The sequence below is a fragment of the Chiloscyllium punctatum genome, chromosome 3, assembly GCF_047496795.1.
Source record: "Chiloscyllium punctatum isolate Juve2018m chromosome 3, sChiPun1.3, whole genome shotgun sequence".
NCBI classification, from domain to species: Eukaryota; Metazoa; Chordata; class Chondrichthyes; order Orectolobiformes; family Hemiscylliidae; genus Chiloscyllium; species Chiloscyllium punctatum.
In genome coordinates, this window is record NC_092741.1 from 59,021,357 (window position 1) to 59,042,137 (window position 20,781).

A 20,781-nucleotide genomic window follows, 5' to 3' on the forward strand; every position below is an offset into this window, starting at 1 on the left:
AAGAGGCAGACAGTTTTTCCATTGAAGCAGTGAAGTTTGAGGAGTAGATGCGTGGAGTATTATTTAAGGCTGACATTTTGAATAAGGAGAGACTATTTTCATTGGTCAGGCAATGGCATTTGTAAATTTAAAACCATCACCAAATAGAGATAAACTTCGAAGCAATTTCTTTACACAAATTCAGAGCATTTGATGCTCTGTTGTAGAAAATAAGTGAAACAGAGTTCGCTGTATCTTTTCAGTGAAAATCTGATAAATGTGTAAAACAAGGATGTAGGTCTCTGAAGTGAGAGGAGACAGCGGGGATTTGTTTTGTATGATCCTAGACTAAGAGCAGGTACAAATATGATGAGCAGAATGGTCTCCGATTTTGTGAATTTCTTGATTTGAAACCAGCTTTAAATTATGATGTTAGCAGTTCCAATTTTGCCATGGAACATTAACAACAAAATTTGAGCCTAGGCATCATTGTGCAACAGAACCACCCTGATAAGCCATTGAATATGACAGCATGAATGACCTTGTTCCTCCAATTTATCATGTCAGTGAAAGCTAGGCCTACAGAAGATAAACCTTTTAACATTGGAAACGTATATTGCCAGATAGAGTCAAGCCTTTTTAAGTGGACTACATAATAGAGCAGGCAGCTGCATACACTTTACTAACTGTTGTACTCAGCAAAGAAAGAAGTACAGGTAGTACTTCTATAACGCGATGGTTGCGTTCTTGAGCAACGCCGCATTCCCGCTTTAGAAACAACACCTCAAGTGTTGGTGATGGAATTGCATTCTAGCCAACACATGTTTTAAAAGTTCATGCTTTAGAAACAATGTCCTCAATTCATCAACCACATTACAGCGAATTCATAGCAGAGCGACCCGTAAACTAGCAGATGCCTGCATCATGCTGCTTTTATAGATATCTGACCATTGCTACTGCAAATGGAAACCCTAATTTGTTCTTGCCTTCATTTTTCACATTTCTTTGCAGTGTTGACTCCTTTCATCGTGCTTGTCTTGTAGACACCGGTTGCCCTTAAATCCCTTCTCAGAGGGTCAGAACTCATGGTTGACTTGCTGGCTGGAATCCACAAACAGATGCTAGTAGTATTAAATAATGGACAAGAATGAGCATTAAAATCCCAGTGCTTCAACTTGTCCCATGCCCTCTGACCTGGGACATGAAGCACTTCTGGTACTGTCACCTTTACTATCACTAATATGCTAACAATGCGGTCCTGAGTCAAACAAATGATCTTCCTGGATTGTCAGTTTCATTTAATCACTTGATAGCTAGTGAATCATCAAGGAGGTGGTGGTAAAAGTGGCAATGCCCAATAGTCACAATACACAGTCGTCTTTAAGCCATATTCTTTTAACAATAGCTCCACCACATCCACTTAATTGCATAGGAAGGTAATGAGTTTCTAAAATTTAGTTTTAACTTTTTACTCTTATGTGATCATTGCCTTTCTGCTGTTTATGTGTACAGAACAACCTTGATTATTTGAACATTAATTATCCAACATCTCACGGTCCTGTAACTTGTTATGAACTCTATATAAGAACGCACATTGTGAGAGAGACATCCACAATCTCACACAGAACATCCACCAGGACAAAAACAGTTCTTTTGTAATCACGCGTTAACAACAACGGCAAATAACGCAAGAAAAAACTGAGCTGCAACCTGAAGATCCTGTTCTTGGGGAATCTTGAGCACCTGTCCCAATCTGCAATACCAAGGAAACTAATGTTGAATTTTCTTTTTGTCCGGTTGCTTGTGCTCTTTTCTCTCTCTCGCGCTCTCTCTCTCTCGCACTCTCGCTCTCTCTCTCTCGCACTCTCTCTCTCTTTCTCGCTCTCTCTGGCGCTCTCTCTCTGGCTCGCTCGCTGTCCGGCTTTCTCTCGCTTAGTCGTTGACACGAACACAGGATGCTCCTGAGTGGACTGTAAGTTCAGTTCAAATGTTCAGTATGGCTTCTTTAGTTTACGATCAGATCAGTAATCTGAACAAAATACTCCCTGTCCGTCTCGTTCGGATAATCGACTTTGTTCTGTATTGGTAATATGGAGAGTTACCTTTATGAATAGTTTCTTTTTGTTTTCAATCAGGCAGTCACTTAATTGGATTGGAAATCCAGGACTTCGTCATTACCATAAGCAACACCACCATCCCCCTGGGTCATTCAATGTTCCAACTACACCACAAACTGACAACAAATGTCCCAGTCCAATACTTGACTGTCCATCCAGACCTGCACACTGCCAGCCTGCTGCTCATTTAAGCAGACAGAGAAATTGTTTGGAAGGTGGATCACTCCGAGATGCAAGTCAACTTTTAGAGCCAAAGGCACAATGTAGTTTGAAAAACTGTCTTCCCAACTCTCAGTCAGTCCTGTGTGTGAACTCTTCGAGTAAACTATCCCCCCACACAGTTAAAGAATCAGCCCATCGAAGCAATGCATTGATGGATAAAATGAGGCCCTCTCAGAGTGAAGAGAAAAGAAGAGTTGATAAAATAAATGGTGAACATTTGGGTAAACATACAAACATTGAAAAGTTAGACGATTCTATCACTGAACTCTCAAACCTTCGGAAAAAAAGTAAAGGATCCAATTTTCCAGAAAAGACTGATAAAGTTGAGCAAACTTCTCTCAGCGTAAGACCACATTCTGAAATCAGAGGCTCAAGCCGTCACACTCCAGAAAAGAAGAGGCATCACTTCAATCAAGATGAACTTATCAACTGTTCAAAAGAGAGTCTAGAGACAAGAGACAAGAGAACCTATGCTGAAAAGCAGGAGAGACATAGAGAGAAAGATGCAAGAAGATGTGACCCCAGGGAGAGAGAACAGAAAATGGACCAGAAAAAAGATCAGAAAAATAATAGGGAAGTTGACAAAGATAAGCTAAGAACTGACAAGTTGAGAGGTCACACAATTGAAAAGGAAAGAGACCCAATAAAGCGCCATGATAAAACAAAAGACTATTCCAAACTGACGAAACCTGCAAGCCCTCAAAAGCATTCTAAGCGAAACAGTTGTACAGTATCGGAGCACACTGTTGGAGAAAGGCGAGACTGGAAAATTGACGTTAAGAATTCAGGAAAGGAAAGAAACGTTGAGGATAATGGAGATCGAAGAAATAAACGTTCAAAAGTGCATGATCATGAGACTTCCAAGGACAGTCCCAAACAAAGTGGTAAAAATGATAACAAAAGCCTAAAAAATGATGAAATTAGAAAAGGTGACAAGAGTAAATCTGAACAAAAAGATAGAAGAAACCATAAAGTTAGCAGGCATTCTTCAAGGGATGGAGGGGACTGTGCTAAAAGAGAGAGCAAGCGTCGAGAAGAAAAAGACAAAACCAAGTCATCTGAGAGTCCTGACAATATGACCAAGAGGCCTTGTACGGATCAGACACCAAAGAAAAAAGAAGAATCAGTCTGTGATGATAGCATAGCTAACTTGCTCACTTCAACAGATGAACAAAGTTCAGTAGGAAACACTGATCCCAAGTTGCATTTTATGGAAAAATTGCAGCTTACTGTTTCTCCGGTGAAAAAGCCATCCACTATCCTTTCTGAAGGAGATGATGAAATGCAGTATAGTCAGCTGCTCAGTGAGGATGAGGTGGTGGAAGTGGCTGAGAAAGCAGCATCGGCGGAGGTCGGCTTTACTTTGGAGAAAATTTCCACCCAGTCTGATGAAGCACAAGCAATGGACATAAACTGCGGATCTATTGAGTCACCCGTGGGAGGAACTCAGACACAAGCAATGGATACAAACTGCGAATGCACTGAGTTATCCATGGCAAGAACTGAGATCCATATTTCTTGGGACACTCCAAAACCAGTGGAACATGTAGTTAGCCAGAAGGAACCACTTCAACAGGCTGAAGAGGAGGAAGGTATTCAAGTCACATTAGTAGAAGATGCTCCAGATCAATCCATGGAGTGTGACTGCATTGTACATGACTCTGAAAAATTGGCCCCAGTAGTTGTAGAGACCATGGGAACTGTGGAAGTAGTCAGTGAAGCAATTTGTGAAGTGACTGAAAGTGCAACGCCAACTGTAGAAATTGAAGGCACTGACCCTGCAGAGGATGTGCAATCTGCTAGAAATGCTTCAGAAGCTGATGATGAATGTGTTAGTAGAATGAATGGAAAATCTCCACGGCCTACAGAAGCTGATTGTGTTTCTGCAGATGGACCATGTGCAAGTTCAGATTGTCTAATCGAACTTGATAGTGCAGTCAACAGTGAGAAGGTTGCATCTCTGAATATTATTGAGAAATCTGAAGATTCAGGGAAGTTTGTGGATATCAAGGCAGCAGATACTGAAGAATTGACTCTGAATTCAGAGCCAGATTTCACTGGCTGTGACTTGCAGCAGCCAAATGGAAGTAATGTGGATTCTTCCACTGTCAAAGAAACACCTGTTGAAAATGTTTGTATAGCTGAAGACCAGGAAGAAAATTCCATTCAAAGCATTGACTTTACTTACATCGGGTCCATACCGGAACCAATCAGTCCCTTAACCAGTCCCTTACGGCCTGTTAGACCTTCAACATTAGAGACTTCTGGTACACAAAAGGAAAAGGATGTTGACGACAAGGGTAGGTGTTTGTTTGCATATTCATAATTGTTGGAAGCATTTCCTCCTTTCATACATAATTGAGGATTGGCACAAAAGTATTTTTAACAAAATACATTCTAATACAAATTGTTGGTATTTTGTTCAGATAACAAACCTAACACTTTGTCTGAAAAATAAATGAAAATTGCTAAGGTGAAGAAACATTTGCTTTATTTATCTGGTCGATGTATCTAGTAGCTATGTGGTGTGGTCAGTGCATCCATTTGACTTCTCAGTCTGACTTTTAGTCCCATTCCTTTCCTTCTGTGATTCATTTTCACCCTTAGGACCAGGACCAAGCATCGGGAATTGTTTTCTTTGGAGCAAAAAGGTTTAAGATGTACAGCAGTGTAAGAGATTTTCGTAAGTTGAAACTCACTAGCAATGTAGGTAGTGCAAAATTGTAGCTACTGGTAAACGCCATTTAGTATAGGACACAAATTTAAGACAATTTGCAAAAAAAAAACAGGAACACGATAAATATTTTATTTAACTTGATGAGCTGTAATCTGGACTGCCTTGCCTGGAAGACTGGTGGAAGCAGATTCGAAGGTAACCTCTCTGAAAGGGATTTGATTTAAAAATTTAAAGGCAAAGTGTATTGTGTTGAAAGCTGGCGAGTGAGACGAGGGAGTAACTTTTTCAGAAAACCAATAAAGGCATCATGGTCAAATAGCTGCCTTCAGTGCTCTACAAGCTTAGGCTTAACAGCACTATGTATTCATAAGGGGCATTAGAAATTGCTATGAGGCAGTGAAGATGAAGAATAGGACACAGATATAAGATTAAAAGAATTTGCAAGGGATTTAAAGCCCTAGCAAAATAAGAGTAGTGGGCAAATTGGGGCATTGGCGTGTTGAGGATGGAATCTGTGACGGTGTGACTGAGGCATCGTAAATATTTTGGCATGTGTGCTTTCAGAGTGGTAATCAAAAGACTGGAAGGAGATGAAAGACACTCTCGGAATATGAGAACATTAGAAAGCAGACTCATTAAGGTATATTCGGTGGATAAGTCACTCTGCTCTGATGGTATGCTATGCTCTTAAGGTCATTGAAAGAAGGCAGACCATGGAAGTAATCAGTGAAGCAATTTATGAAGTGACTGAAGGTGTAACGCTAATTGTAGAAATAGAAAGCACTGACAAAAGCAGAAGATGTGCAATCTGTAGGAAATGCATCAGAAATCGACAATGGATGTGTTGTTAGAATGAGTGGGAAATCTCCACGGCCTATAGAAGCTGACTGCGTTATTGTATACAGACTAAGTGGGAGTTCTGATTGTCGAATTGAACTTGATCATCATAGAATCAACATACCATTACATTAATTTTTCTATCATCTTTATGCAAATATCGCCATGGACATAGAATGGCAAGTCCAGGCCCTTCAGCCCATGATGTTGTGCTGAGCATTTATCTTAATCTAAGACTAACCTAACCAACACGCCCCTCAACTTACTGCCATCCATGTGCTTGTCCAGCAGCCACTTAAATGTCCCTAATGTCTCTGAGTCTACTATCATCTTTGGCAGTGCATTCTATGCACACATCACTCACTGTGTAAAGAACTTACCTCTGACATCTCCCATATACTTTCCTCCAATCACCTTAAAATGATAAACCCTTGTGACAGCCACTTCTACCCTCAGGAAAAGTCTCTGGCTATCTACTCTATCTATGTCTCTCATTACCTCGTACACCTCTATTGTCACCTCTCTTCCTTCTTCTTTCCAGTGTGAAAAGCCCTAGTTCACTCAACATCGCTTCATGAGATAAGCCCTCCAATCCAGTCAACATCCTGGTAAATCTCCTCTACACCCTCTCTAAAGCATCTGCATCCTTCCTATAATGAGGCGACCAGAACTGGACTCTGTATTCCAAGTGTGGTCTAACCAGAGTTTTATAGTACTGCTGCTGCAAAACCTTGTGGCTCTTAATCGCAATCTCCCTGTTAATGAAAGCCAAAACAGCATATACCTTCTTAAAAATCATATCAACTTGGGTGGTAACTTTGAGGGATCAATGTACATGGACCCCAAGATCCCACTGTTCCTCCACAACTGCCAAGAATCCTGTCTTTAACTCTGTATTCAGCATTCAAATTCAACCTTACAAAATGAATCACTTTGAATTTATCCAGGTTAAACTCCATCTGCCACTTCTCCACCAAGCTCTGCATTCTGTCAATGTCATGTTGTAGCCTGCAACAGCTGTCGACACTATCTACAACACCACTGACCTTTGTGTCATCAGCAAACTTACTAACCCACCCTTCTGCTTCTTCATCAAAGTCATTTATAAAAACTACAAAGAGCAGAGGCCCATGAACAGATCCCTGTGGGACACCACTGATTGCCGGCCACCAGGCAGAATACTTTCCATCCACTACCACTTGCTGTCTTCTTTCGGCCAGCCAATTCTGTATCCAGACAGCCAAATTTTCCTGTATCCTAACTTTCTGAATGAGCCTACCATGGGGAACCTTATCAGATGCTTCTCAGATATCCATGCATACCATATCCACTGCTCTACCTTCATCAACTTGTCTTGTCACATCCTCAAAGAATTCAATAAGGCTTGTGAGGCATGACCTGCCGCCCTCAAAGCCATGCTGACTACCTCGAGCTATGTTTTTCAAATAGTCATAAATCCTATCTCTCAGAATCCTTCCTAGTGCCTTGCTTACCACAGACGTAAGACTGGTCTGTAATTCCCAGGGATTTCCCTATTCCCTTTCTTGAACAGAGGAACAATATTCACCTCCCTCCAATCATCTGGTCCTACTCACTTGGAGAGTGAGGATGCCAAGATCATCTTGCTCCTCGCTTACCATAGTAACCTTGGATATATTTGGTCAGGCCCTAGGGACTTATCTATCTTGATGCTTCTCAAAATTTCCTGCACATACACTATCTTAATATCAATCTGTTCAAGCCTATTAACCTGGTCCATGGCATTCTCATTATCAACTAGGTCCTTTTCTCGTGAATACTGAAGCAAAAATCTCATTTAGGACCTTCCCTACCTCTTCAGACTCCAGGCACAAGTTCGCTCCACTACCCCTGATCAGTCCTACCCACCCTCTGATCATTTTCTTATTCCTCACATTTGGGTTTTCCCTAATTCTTCCTGCCGACGCTTTTTTGTGCCCCCTTCTAGCTCTCCTCAGTGCATTTTTGAGTTCTTTTCTAGCTACCCTTTAATTCTCTAAAGCTGTGCCAGAACCTTGCTCTCAACCTTAAGTAAGCTTCCTTCTTCCTCTTAACAAGAAGCTCCTCTTCTCTTGTCATTCAAGGTTCTTTCATCTAACCATTCCAATCCTGTCCCAGTGGGACAAAGTTATTCAATACTTGCAACAAGTGCTCCTTAAGCAGCTTCCACATTTCTGTTGTGCATTTCCTGTAGAACAATTGTTCCCAATTTATACTCCATAGCTATTATACTGTCTAATAGCAGTATAATTTCCCCCTCCTCCAGTTAAATACCTTCCCATACTGTCTGTTCCTATCCCTCTCCATGACTGTGGTAAAGGTGAGGCAGTTGTGGTTACTGTCACCGAAATGCTCTCCCACTGAGAAATCTGACACCTGGCCTGGCTCATTGCCTAGCACCAAATCCAATATGGCCTCCTGCCTCCAGTCAGCCAATCTACATATTGAGTCAGGAATCCTTCCTGGACGCACCTGACAAAATCGGCTCCATCCAGACCCTCTGGACTAAGGAGATTCCAACCAATATTGGCGAAGTTGAAGTCACCCATTACAACAACACTGTTACATCTGTACCTTTGCAAGATCTGCTGTCCAATCTGTTCTTCGATCTCTCTGCTACTTTGGGGGATCTGTAAAGAAAACCCAATAAAGTGACTGCACTTCCATCCATACTGACTCAGTAGACAAGCCCTCCTCAACCTCCTTTTCTGCAGCTGTGATGCACTCTCTAATTAACAATGCTACTCCCTCCTCCTCCTTTTTTTCCCCCTCCTTTTTTTTAAAAAGATCTAAATCCTGGAACATCCACCAACCATTTCTTCCCCTGTGAAATCTGTGTCTGTGTTATGGCTACAACATCGTAGTTCTAAGTACTGATCCATGCGATTGAGAAAAACTAAAGTATCAAGTTTCCTCAACAGGAGGATAAACTAGATGTGGTCCAAAACCAATTGTGGAAAGACTCTTGGAATCCATAATTTGAGATAGTGAGGACTGCCAATGCTGTCAATAAGTCTGGTGCTGGAAAAAGCACAGCAGGTCAAGCAGCATCTAAGGAGCAAGGGAGTTGATGTTTCATGCATAACCCTTCATCAGTTTGAGAACAAGCGAATAAATATTAACTAACAAGCATTTCTTAATCACAGCCCAAATATTTGAAACTGGGATTCCAGTGCTGTATTAGGGGAGGGGAACAAACATTAATATTAGATTATCCTAACAAACTTCCATTATAGTTAAAATGGATCGCAAAGTGGTCTTTGCTTCAGTAACATTGTAAAGATGTGGCTTTAAAAGGTTGATTTGAGATTTTTTTTTCCACCCTTCATTCCCTCACTCCCTCCCAAAGGATCCTTTTTTGAAATAATATGCTGGAGGGATCAACTTTCTGTTGGACTGAGAGTTGGTCATATGAGTTGGAATTTTACCTGTCTTACTAAATTAATGACTTTGTGATTAGGTTTTCTTTCAAGTTCCTAAAGTGATGACTATAGTGAGAACTGTACCATGAGTAAGCCATGTGAGGTTATTTTGTAACTTACTTTAATCTCTTGCACCAGCAATCCTCCATACCAACGTGTCCTCTAATTCTCAACAGCACAGTCCCAGGGATCCACTCAGATATTAACACGTGGCCAGAGAACCATGTTTTTTAACTTTCAAAAAGACACTTGTTAGCTATCTTGAAGGAAACAGGGTTATGATTGTAAATAGCTGCAAAAATATTGTCATCAAGTCAACCATTACAGAAGACAGATTGGAGATTCCCCGTGGATCTGAAAGCCCTCATCTGAACATCTCTCCTGGAATGGTATTTGTTCAATTAATTTTAAATAGCTTGAATAATTTACCCAATACATATTTAAATGTGATACATGTATGATTAAAATTTGGTACAATTCTAATTGAATTGCATAACTGATTCCTTCCATCAAATGCTAGATTTAAGTTAGCATAATGTGAATTATTTGTTTTCGTGAGTCTTTTCTAACGTGGTAAAAAGTGTAGGCTTTCTGTTTTTACTTCATGGAGTATTTGTCTCAGTGCAAAAGATGTTCAAATTATTTATGAATTATTAATTCTGCTTGCTTTGTTGCACATTTCTCCTCGTTTAGATTCTACCCTGAAAGTCCAAGGTGATTGTTCTTCAAGGAACTGCACTCAAGAGCTGAATAAAAAAGATCAGGAACCGTTGTGCAAGACTGGAGAAAAGGCATTGGGCATTTTGTTAGAGAACTGTTTTTCAGAAGAAATAGAAGAAGGAGAAATTGTGAGTGATGACGAAGCTTCTGTACCTGAAGTACAGAAACCAGTGAGTGACGTTCAGATGGAGAAAGAGAACAACGACAAAGTGAAATGTAATCCAAGTAAAAGTAGACCCAAAGAAGAAGTAAGATTGGTAAATCCTGATCAATCTACTGTAAACTGCTCCTCCAAGGACTTGACCAAATTAAAGAGCAGTAAAAAACAAAAGAAATTGGAAAAGGTGACTTCAAATCAAAATGCTGATGTGGAAATTCTCAACCCCAGTTCTGCAGAAAGAGATCAGATTAAGTCCTCGGTCTCAAATTTGATGGGAGCCTTAATGGTGACTCGCAAGACTGTTCGTAAAAAATACATGAAGCTCCATAAACAGTTTGAAATCCACAAGTTTCAGCGGATAGTTGAAATTGCCTCTGCAGACTTCATCTCTGTTGTTAAAAATTCCAATTTTCCAAAGTCCAGGCGGCCATTAAAGGTCTCAATCTGTGCAGAAATTGAAAACATTCTAATGCAGGCTAAGTGCAATGGGATTGTAAATAGCATTTTCTCACAACAGGCCCCAAACATGAAGGAAAAACTCTGGATGTTTGTGGACAAGCAATTTGATTTTATGTTTGAAAAGGTGCGTGACATGTTTATCTCTTGTGAGAGTATAAGTCTAGAATTGGCCTTGGAGGAGAAAAGGGAAGATGAGAAGTTTAACAATAAACAGAAGAAAAATACAGTGGTTAAACAGTTCAAGGACAGAGTTGGCAACAAATTATCAAAGTTGAAAGTTTCCCCCCCTCCTTCAGGGCCATCGTCGACAAATACTTTGTCAAGTAAGAAAAACTCTGGTAAAAATAAACCAGCCAATGATGACCGGAAACTTAAAGGAACTCCAGTATTAAACAAGCATTTGAAGAAGAGTGTAGTATGTTCAGCTAATGGTATCCCCAAGGAAGATGACCTGAGCACAAAAGGCAAATATGAGCTGCCTGTGACTCAGGTGAACTTGGTTGATCCACCAACCAGTTCCAACACTCTGAAAGACTGCCATGATAAAACAGAACTTGGCATTCTGACTGAACAACAGGCCTCTACTCTCACATTTAACTTGGTAAGTGATGCTCAAATGGGTGAGATATTCAAGTGTTTATTACAAGGCTCAGACTTTCTGGACCAAGGGATTACAACGTTGGAATGTAATTCCTGGCCTATCCCAGATAAGGTACGGCCTGACATCGGAGCACAGATCTTGGGTAATGATTCCACTTCAGAGAAACCGCCACCAGTGTCTCAGCTGGATACTGCTACATGGCCTCCTGTTACGCCAAACACACACACAGTTGGGTTAAGGCCACCACTTGATCTGGACATTCTAGATGAAAGTTGCATGCTGGAAATTCCAGATAAGGTGATGCAAACCAAAGATTCTGTGATCAGTCCAGGTGATGATTCACATCGACAAAAGATAATTGAAAGTAGTTCAGTTCCAGAACGTTCCTCTGTTCCCTCTATTCTCATGGAGGATTTGGCAGTTTCTCTTACAGTCCCCTCACCTCTGAAATCAGATGGGCAGATCAGCTTCTTAACATCTCAAAATGGGGAATCTCTGCATGAGGAAGTCAATAAAGCAATTTTGACTGCACATTATAGTGAAAGTGCTCTTCTTGATGAAGAGGATGCTTCAGAGCAAGATATTCACTTGGCATTGGACTCAGATAATTCAAGCAGCCGGTCAAGCAATTCTTCAATGTGGAACAAACAGGTTTCAGCCTCCTCTTTTCAGTATCAGCTCCAACCCCCAATGCAGGCAGTCATAATGGAAAAATCAAATGATCATTTCATTGTTAAGATTAGATGCAGGCCCCCTGATACCAAAACTAGTCAACAAAGCTCACCTTCTGTGGGATTTGAGCTGGAACCAAACAATGACCTTGGCACCAAGGCAGTCAATGAGTCTGCAATGCCTTGCAGCAGTGGGGGTGTAGTGCTTGGTCAGGATCAGGCGCTGTCAGAATCAAGTCACGATCAGTCTTTAACTGCAAAACATCCAAAAAATAGCAGCAAAAACATGGACAAGTTGGGAATAGATGCTGATGTAAAACTAGCTCATTCTGAGGAAGATCAACCATCAATTGTAAAGCACAAAAATGTGGAGCCTTTACTTAAAACTCCCAGGGACAGTGCTGCGAGTGAGACCTTGACCACAGCAACATGTACTGAAATGGTTTCAGGACATGGTGCTTTGAGTGGCAGGAAGAGGAAGTGTAACGTGAAAGCGGATTCCACTGTGAAAAGACCACGAAAGGAGAATGAGCTTTTGAAAAGCACTAAGAGCAAAAACAAAGAAAGCAAATGTAAACGGACATCCCCCTCTTCATCAAAGAAAGCTCTCAGCAGCAAAACAGTAGTTACTTCAAAGAAAACAACGGTAAATCCTTCTCAGTCTACAACCAAGTCACCAACTAGTCTTCCTGCTAAAAATGTCATCAAGAAGAATGGTGAAGTTGTGGTAATGTGGACCAGGTAAGATCACTCCATTTGTAGATATTCAAAAACATTTGTAGATATATCATCCCCCACTAATTATTATTAGCACCTTCTTTAATGTAATTACAAATATTCACTGTTGCGAACCCCTTATACCCTTGTTTGGAGGTGCACTTTGTTTATAACTGCGAAGCCTTGGTAAGTGGACATAATCCATATTGAGGAATGGCCATTATTGAAAAGATGGCAGAAGTAATGTCACTGCATTCTCACCTCTTTCTGCATTGGGCCCCATTCTAACCAAACTTTGTCTCTGGGCTCCCCTTTTGGTTCTCATTTTGCATATTAACAAAAACTGTAGTAGACTCGCAATTTTAAGGGCATTTAAATGGTCATTGGATAGTCATGTGGACAAAAATAGATTTGTTAAGGTTAGATCGGCTTTGGTTTCAAAGGTCGGCGCAACATCGAGGGTCAAAGGGCCTGTATTGAGCTGTTATGTTCTATATGTTCTATAACAAACAATCTAGTGTATAGTAACAGCATTGACGAGGCAAAAGTTTACGCAATATGGCATAAAATCAGGACTGTGATGTGGAGGTACTGGTGTTAGACTGAGGTGGACAAAATCGGAAGTCACATGACACCAGGTTTTAGTTCAACAGGTTTGTTTGAAATCACGAGCTTTTGGAGCGCTGCTTCTTCATCACTTCACCTGAAGTGCGAATTGACTTTGATTCAGGAAATCTGGATGTAGAGTTGGTTTGGGTAGAGGTGAAGAATAGTAGAGAAAGAAGTCACTTGTAGGACAAATTTAGATAAATGAGAGGTGCGGCGGTTTGGAAAAGCAAACCTTAGCAGGACTTATACACATAATGGTAAGGTCCTGGAGAGTGGTGCTGAACAAAGAGACCTTGGAGTGGAGGTTCATAGTTGCTTGAAAGTGGAGTCATAGGTAGACAGGGTGGTGAAGAAGGCATTTGGTATGCTTTCCTTTATTGGTCAGTGCGTTGAGTGTAGGAGTTGGGAGGTCAAGTTGCGGCTGCACAGGACATTGATTAGACCACTTTTGGAATACTGTGTGCAGTTCTGGTTTCCCTGCTATAGGAAGGCTGTTATGAAACTTGAAAGGGTTCAGCAAAGATTTACAAGGATGTTGCCAGGGTTGGAGTATTTGAGCTATAAGGAGAGGCGGAATAGATTAGATTAGATTACTTAGTGTGGAAACAGCCCTTCGGCCCAACAAGTCCACACCAACCCTCCGAAGAGCAACCCACCCAGGCCCATTCCCCTACATTTACCCCTTCACCTAACACTACGGGCAATTTAGCATGGCCAATTCACCTAACTTGCACATTTTTGGACTGTGGGAGGAAACCCACACAGACCCGGGGAGAATGTGCAAACTCCACACAGACAGTTGCCTGAGGCCGAAATTGAACCCAGGGTTCAATAGGCTGAGGCTGTTTTCCCTGGAGAATCAAAGGCTGAGAGGTGACCTTCTAGAGGTTTATAAAATCATGAGAGACATCGATAGGGTGAATTGTTAAGGTCTTTTTCCATGGTTGGGGAATCCAAAACTGGAGGCTTAAGGTGAGAAGGAATGATTTAAAAGGGACCTAAGGGGCAACCTTTTCACACAGAGGTTGGTGCATGTTTGGAATGAATTGCCAGACAAAGTGGTGGAGGCTGGTACAATTACAACATTTAAAAGGCACCTGGATCGGTATATGATTAGAAAGGGTTCAGAAGGCCAAGTGCTGGCAAATAGGATTTATATGGGATATCTGTTCGGCATGGATGTGTTGGACCAAAGAGTCTGTTTCCGTGCTGTACATCTCTAAGACTCTAAGTCTACAGGTCTCTGAAGAATAACCCCGGTACAAAAAGAAATATGGTGTGCTTCTGACAAAGGTGTAGTAATAATCATTAAGTTTAATCCATATAAGAACTGGTAAAATAAGAAAATAGCCTTGATGAATTTATAGAATGTTTTTGAGCAGTGTAAACTGGAACTGATCAGAGAGCAGGTTATATTAGACTGGGTATTGTGCAAAGTGACAAGTTTAGACCATTAGACATAGGCACAGAAGTAGGCCTTGCAGCTCATTGAGCGTGCTCCACCATTCAATAAGACCGTGGCTGATCTGAAAATCCTCAGCTCCGTCTTCTTGCCTTTTTTTCCATAACCCTTGATACCCTTACTGACTATAAGTATGCCTACGAGTAGTTCTGAGATAATACACGTTTCAGCAGTGCGATTTGACTATAACGTCACCGACGAATTAGGGAGTGGTATTTTTGAGATTCCTTACCTTCATTGGCAATAGCGCGATTCCAGTGGGGATCTGTTTGCACTTAATTCTGCATGTGCATCGATGTCTGCGCCAAAATCTCTGCATATGCGCCGGTGACTGCACCATTCTGCGCATGCGAGAGGTCAGTGCTGGTCTTGGTGCCATTCTGCGTGTGCATGATGTCAGTTGCCGGGAGAGCAGCTTTCAGTGAGAGGTACTGTACAGAGAGCCGTTTTCTTACAATTTTTAAAATGTACTGTGTTAAATTTATTTTCGTTTCGTTAATAAATGTGATTTCAACCTTCATTCAGGCTGTGCTACACTTGGCGTTAGACTTTTGAGTGATGTTTGAGCGATCGTGATATTTATTTGCTGGTCTGCCCCGACCCCACTTTTCCCCTAGGCCCCATTATTTATAATCAGCGATTTTTGATTAAGCGAGGTTTTGCTGAAACACAACTATGGTGTTATAGGAGAACTACCTTTATTTCAACCTCTGAATTACCTGAATAACCCAGCCTCAAAAGCTTTTCACAGTGAAGAATTTTTTGGATTCTCAACCTTTTGAGAGAAGAAATTCTCCCTCGTCTGTCTTAAATATGTGACCCCTTATTTAGAGATTAAATACTGTGGTCCTAGGCTCTATCACAAGGGAAAATAGCTTTTCCACATCAACCTTGTTACGTCCCAGAAGAATCTTGTATGTTTTAATAAGATCACCTCTCATGTACCAACAAGTAAAGACACAATCTACTCAACCTATCCTCATAAGACAATCCCTCCATATCTGGTATCAGCCCACTAAATGTTTCTGGACTGCCTCCAATGCAGGATATTTGAAAGAGAGAAGGCAAAATCGGATGTAATGGTGTTACAGTTAAATAAAGGTAATTATGAGGGCATGAGAGAGGAACTGACAAAAATAGACTGGAAGCAGAGGCTTGCAGGGAAGACAGTAGAGCAAAAATGGCAGGAGTTTGTGGGTATAATTAAGGACACTGTACAGAGGTTCATCCCCAAGAAAAGAAAGATTATCCAGGGAGGGATTAGACAGCCATGGCTGACAAAGAAAGTCAGGAAATGTATTAAAGAAAAAGAGAGATCCTATAAAGTGGCCAAGAGCAGTGGGAAATCGGAAGATTGGGAAGGCTACAAAAACAAACAGAGGATAACAAAAAGAGTAATAAGAAAGGAGAGGATCAAATATGAAGTTAGGGTAGCCAGTAATATTAGAAACGATAGTAAAAGTTTCTTTCAATACATAACAAACAAATGACAGACAAAAGTAGACATTGGGCCACTTCAAATTGATGCTGGAAGCCTAGTGATGGGAGATAAGGAAATAGCAGGAGAACTTAACAAGTACTTTGTGTCAGTTTTCACAGTGGAAGACAGGAGTAATATCCCAACAATTAAAGGGAGTCAGGAGGCTGAGTTGAGTATGGTTGTCATTACAAAAGAGATAGTGCTAGAAAAGCTAAAAAGTCTTAAAATTGATAAATCTCCTGGCCCCGATGGGATACATCCTAGAGTTCTGAGAGAGGTGGCTGAGGAAATAGCGGAGGCATTGGTTGAGATCTTTCAAGAGTCGCTGGAGTCACGGAAAGTCCCAGAAGATTGGAAGATCGCTGTTGTAACCCCCTTGTTCAAGAAAGGATCAAGACAAAAGATGGAAAATTATAGACCAATTAGCCTAACCTCGGTTGTTGGTAAAATTCTAGAATCCATCATTAAGGATGAGGTTTCTAAATTCTTAGAAGAGCAGAGTCTGATTAGAACAAGTCAACATGGATTTACTAAGGGGAGGTCATGCCTGACAAACCTGTTGGTATTCTTTGAAGAGGTGTCAAGCAGGTTAGACCAGGGAAACCCAATGGATGTGGTCTATCTAGACTTCCAAAAGGCCTTTGATAAGGTGCCACACAGGAGGCTGCTGAGCAAGGTGAGGGCCCATGGTGTTCGAGGTGAGCTACTGGGATGGATTGAGGATTAGCTTAGATTAGATTACTTACAGTGTGGAAACAGGCCCTTCAGCCCAACAAGTTCACACCGACCCGCCGAAGCGCAACCCACCCATACCTCTACATTTACCCCTTACCTAACACTATGGGCAATTTAGTATGGCCAATTCACCTAACCTGCACATCTTTGGACTGTGGGAGGAAACCGGAGCACCCGGAGGAAACCCACACAGACACGGGGAGAATGTGCAAACTCCACACAGTCAGTTGCCTGAGGCGGGAATTGAACCCGCGTCTCTGGCACTGTGAGGCAGCAGTGCTAACCACTGTGCCGCCCAACGCACAGAAGGCAGAGGGTTGGGATAAAAGGTTCTTTTTCAGAATGGCAGCCGGTGACGAGCGGTGTCCCGCAGGGTTCAGTGTTGGGGCCGCAGCTGTTCGCATTATATATTAAAGATCTGGATGAAGGGACTGGGGGCATTCTAGCGAAGTTTGCCGATGATACGAAGTTAGGTGGACAGGCAGGTAGTACTGAGGAAGTGAGGAGGCTGCAGAAGGATCTAGACAGTTTGGGAGAGTGGTCCAGGAAATGGCTGATGGAATTTAACGTGAACAAATGCGAGGTCTTGCACTTTGGCAAAAAGAATAAAAGCACAGACTACTTTCTAAACGGTGAGAAAATTCATAAAGCCAAAGTACAAAGGGATCTGGGAGTGCTAGTCGAGGATTCTCTAAAGGTCAACATGCAGGTTGAGTCTGTGATTAAGAAAGCGAATGCGATGTTGTCACTTTTCTCAAGAGGGTTGGAATATAAAAACACCATTGTGCTACTTAGACTTTATAAAGCTCTGGTTAGGCCCCATTTGGAGTACTGTGTCCAGTTTTGGTCCCCACACCTCAGGAAGGACATACTGGCCCTGGAACGTGTCCAGCGGAGATTAACACAGATGATCCCTGGAATGGTAGGTCTAACATATGAAGAACGGCTGAGGATCTTGGGATTGTATTCATTGGAGTTTAGAAGATTAAGGGAAGACTTAATAGAGACGTACAAGATAATAAATGACTTGGAAAGGGTGGATGCTAGGAAATTGTTTCCGTTAGGTGAGGAGACTAGGAACCGTGGACACAACCTTAGAATTAGAGGGGGTCAATTCAGAACAGAAATGCGGAGACATTTCTTCAGCCAGAGAGTGATGGGCCTGTGGAATTCATTGCCGCAGAGTGCAGTGGAGGTCGGGACACTAAATTTCTCCAAGGCAGAGATTGATAAATTCTTGATGTCACAAGGAATTAAGGGCTACGGGGAGAATGCGGGTAAGTGGAGTTGAAGTGCCCAGCAGCCATGATTGAATGGCAGAGTGGACTCGATGGGCCGAATGGCCTTACTTCCACTCCTATGTCTTATGGTCTTATATATTTCCTTTGATCAGGGGTCCAAAACTGTTCACAGTATTCCAGCTGTGGTCTGATTAATTCCGTGTATAATTTTAGGAAAACTTCCTACTCTTATACTGAATTCCTTTTGAAATAAAGGCCAACATTCCATTTGGCTTCCCTATTACCTGTCGAACTTGGATGCTCCCTTTTTATGATTCATGAATGAAGACTCCCAAATCCCTCTGTTCTGCAGCTTTCTGCAATTTTTCTCCATTTAAACTGCCCACTTGCTTAATTTCTCTGCAGGCTTTATCTTAAGCACTTACTGTCTCACCTATTTTTTGTCATCTGCAAACTTGGTTATAGTATGATAATTATCTCGAAATAAAGGCACCTCCAGGTTGCAGAGATTATACTATAAGTTGCTTTTTTGCACCCAGTTTGAAGGAGAGAAAAGTGGCTCCAAGACCATTTTAAACTTAAATAAGAACAATTATGTCTGCCTGAAAGTGGACTGGGATATTAGTCTAGAAGAAGGATTAGTAGAAAAGTAATTGCAGATTTTGGGGGATGCATCAGAATAATCGGATAAATGCTACTTTAAGGTGAAATTCCTAGTGGATTACCCATCATCCACTGAAGGAAGGTAAGGAAAGCATTAAACTTGATGAAAAGTTGTAATTGTAGGGGTTTAATAACTGGTTAGAATGAAAAGAACAGCAGAATGATAAGGATGTTGCCAGGGTTGGACGTTTGAGCTATAGAGAGAAGCTGAATAGGCTGGAGCTGTTTTCCCAGAGTATTGGAGGCTGAGGGGTGACCTTATGGGGGTTTATAAAATCACGAGCATGGATAGGGTAAATAGACAAGATCTTTTTCCTGGGGTGGGGGACTCCAGAGCAAGAGGGTGTTTGTTTAGAGTAAGAGGAGAAAAATTTAAAACTGACCTAATGGGCAACTTTTTTATGCAAAGGGTAGAGCATGTATGGAATGAGCTGCTAGAGGAAGTGTTGGAGGCTGGTAAAATTTCAACAATTAAAAGATCTGGATGGGTATATGAATATGAAGGGTTGAGATGGAAATGGCCAAGTATAGGTAGATGATACTTTATCCGAAATCGTCGGGACCAGCTGTTTTTCGGAAGTTGGAAGTTTTCGAATTTCAGAGTAAGTGATAGTTTGATGGTGAAATTTTTAAAAGTCTTACCAAAGGAGCAGACTTATGAAGTAAAACACACCTTGAGAAAGAATTCAGGGCCTGCAGGTGCTGGACTATGCCTCCCCATGTCGTATCTGAGTGGATCAAGTGGATGTTGACTTGGGGTAACTGTTTACACGCCAAACAGCCTTGGTAATGAGAAAAAAAACTTCACAAAAAAGACCTTCAGATTTCAGAGCTTTTTGGACTTTGGAACTTCAGATAAAGGATCGTCCACCTGTCCTGGCAAATGGGACTAGATTAATTTCGGACATCTGGTCGGCATGGATGAGTTAATTCAAAGATCTGTTTCCATGCTGTACATCTCTAAGACTCTATGATGTGTTCATTAGGGCAAATAAATTAGAGCATGAGAGGAAGCTAGCCAGAAATGTAAGAACAGATAGCACGAGTTTCTATAGATTTAAAAGAGGCGTACAAAGAAATTTCTTCTGAGGGTGGTGAATGTCTGGAATTATCTGTCCTAGAGAGTGGCTAGATCACAAAGTATTTAAAGAAGCAGATGGCCCTCAACATTTCGAAAATTTGATGAATGGGCACAAAAGAGGACTTGAAGCCTGGGACAGATCAGTCACAATTTTTTAGGATATTGGAGCAGGTTTGAGGGACTGAATGCCCTACTCATTCTCCTGTTTCTATATTTTTGTGTTGCTAAAAATAGAGTAATAAAACAAGTTCCACTCTTTAATGGACAGGAATGGGGAATTAAAGTAGATGACAAAGGAATGGTAGATGCAATGACTAAATACTGTTAGAGCTCTTGCTAATTTCTCATTACTTTTATCCTTCTTACCAATTTTGGTTTGGAGCTGGGATCTGTGAGCTAAAGATGACTCTTGCATAATAGTTTGTGTTAAAAAACAAAAAACAGATGAAAAAAAGCTTTTGATTTTTAGTGAGACCAGGCCTCGAATTTAATTGCAGGTTTATTCCTGTTCACTGCGACTCCACTTTCAAGGAACTATGAACCTGCACTCCAAGGTCTCTCTGTTGAGCAACACTCCATAGGACCTTACCATTAAGTGTATCCATCCTGCTAAGATTTGCTTTGCCAAAATGCAGCACCTTGCATTTATCTGAATTAAACTACCATCTGCCACTCCTCTGCCCATTGGTCCATCTGGTCAAGATCCTGTTGTAATCTGAGGTACACTACACCTCGACACCTCCAATTTTGGTGTCATCTGCAAACTTACTAACAACCTTTTATGCTCTAGTCCAAATCATTTATGTAAATTGCCAAAAGTAGAGGACCCAGCACCGATCCTTGTGGCACTCCACTGGTCACAGGCCTCCAGTCTAAAAACAACCCTCCACCACATCCTCTTTTCTTCTAC

At 41.4% G+C, this 20,781-nt stretch overlaps 1 protein-coding gene across 4 annotated transcripts in view; it reads left to right on the top strand.

Annotated features, from left to right (window-relative positions):
* The window catches only part of casp8ap2 (caspase 8 associated protein 2), a 47,464-nt gene that overhangs the window by 19,214 nt on the left and 7,469 nt on the right, over positions 1-20,781 (top strand). For 3 of the 4 annotated variants that reach the window (XM_072553759.1, XM_072553760.1, XM_072553761.1), the window contains exons 7-8: positions 2,115-4,618; positions 9,966-12,624. In XM_072553759.1, coding sequence (XP_072409860.1) covers positions 2,115-4,618; positions 9,966-12,624 — 5,163 coding nt within the window. Of the gene's footprint in view, positions 1-2,114; positions 4,619-9,965; positions 12,629-20,781 lie in introns of those variants that run through there. The other variant, XM_072553762.1, reaches the window with a different exon arrangement.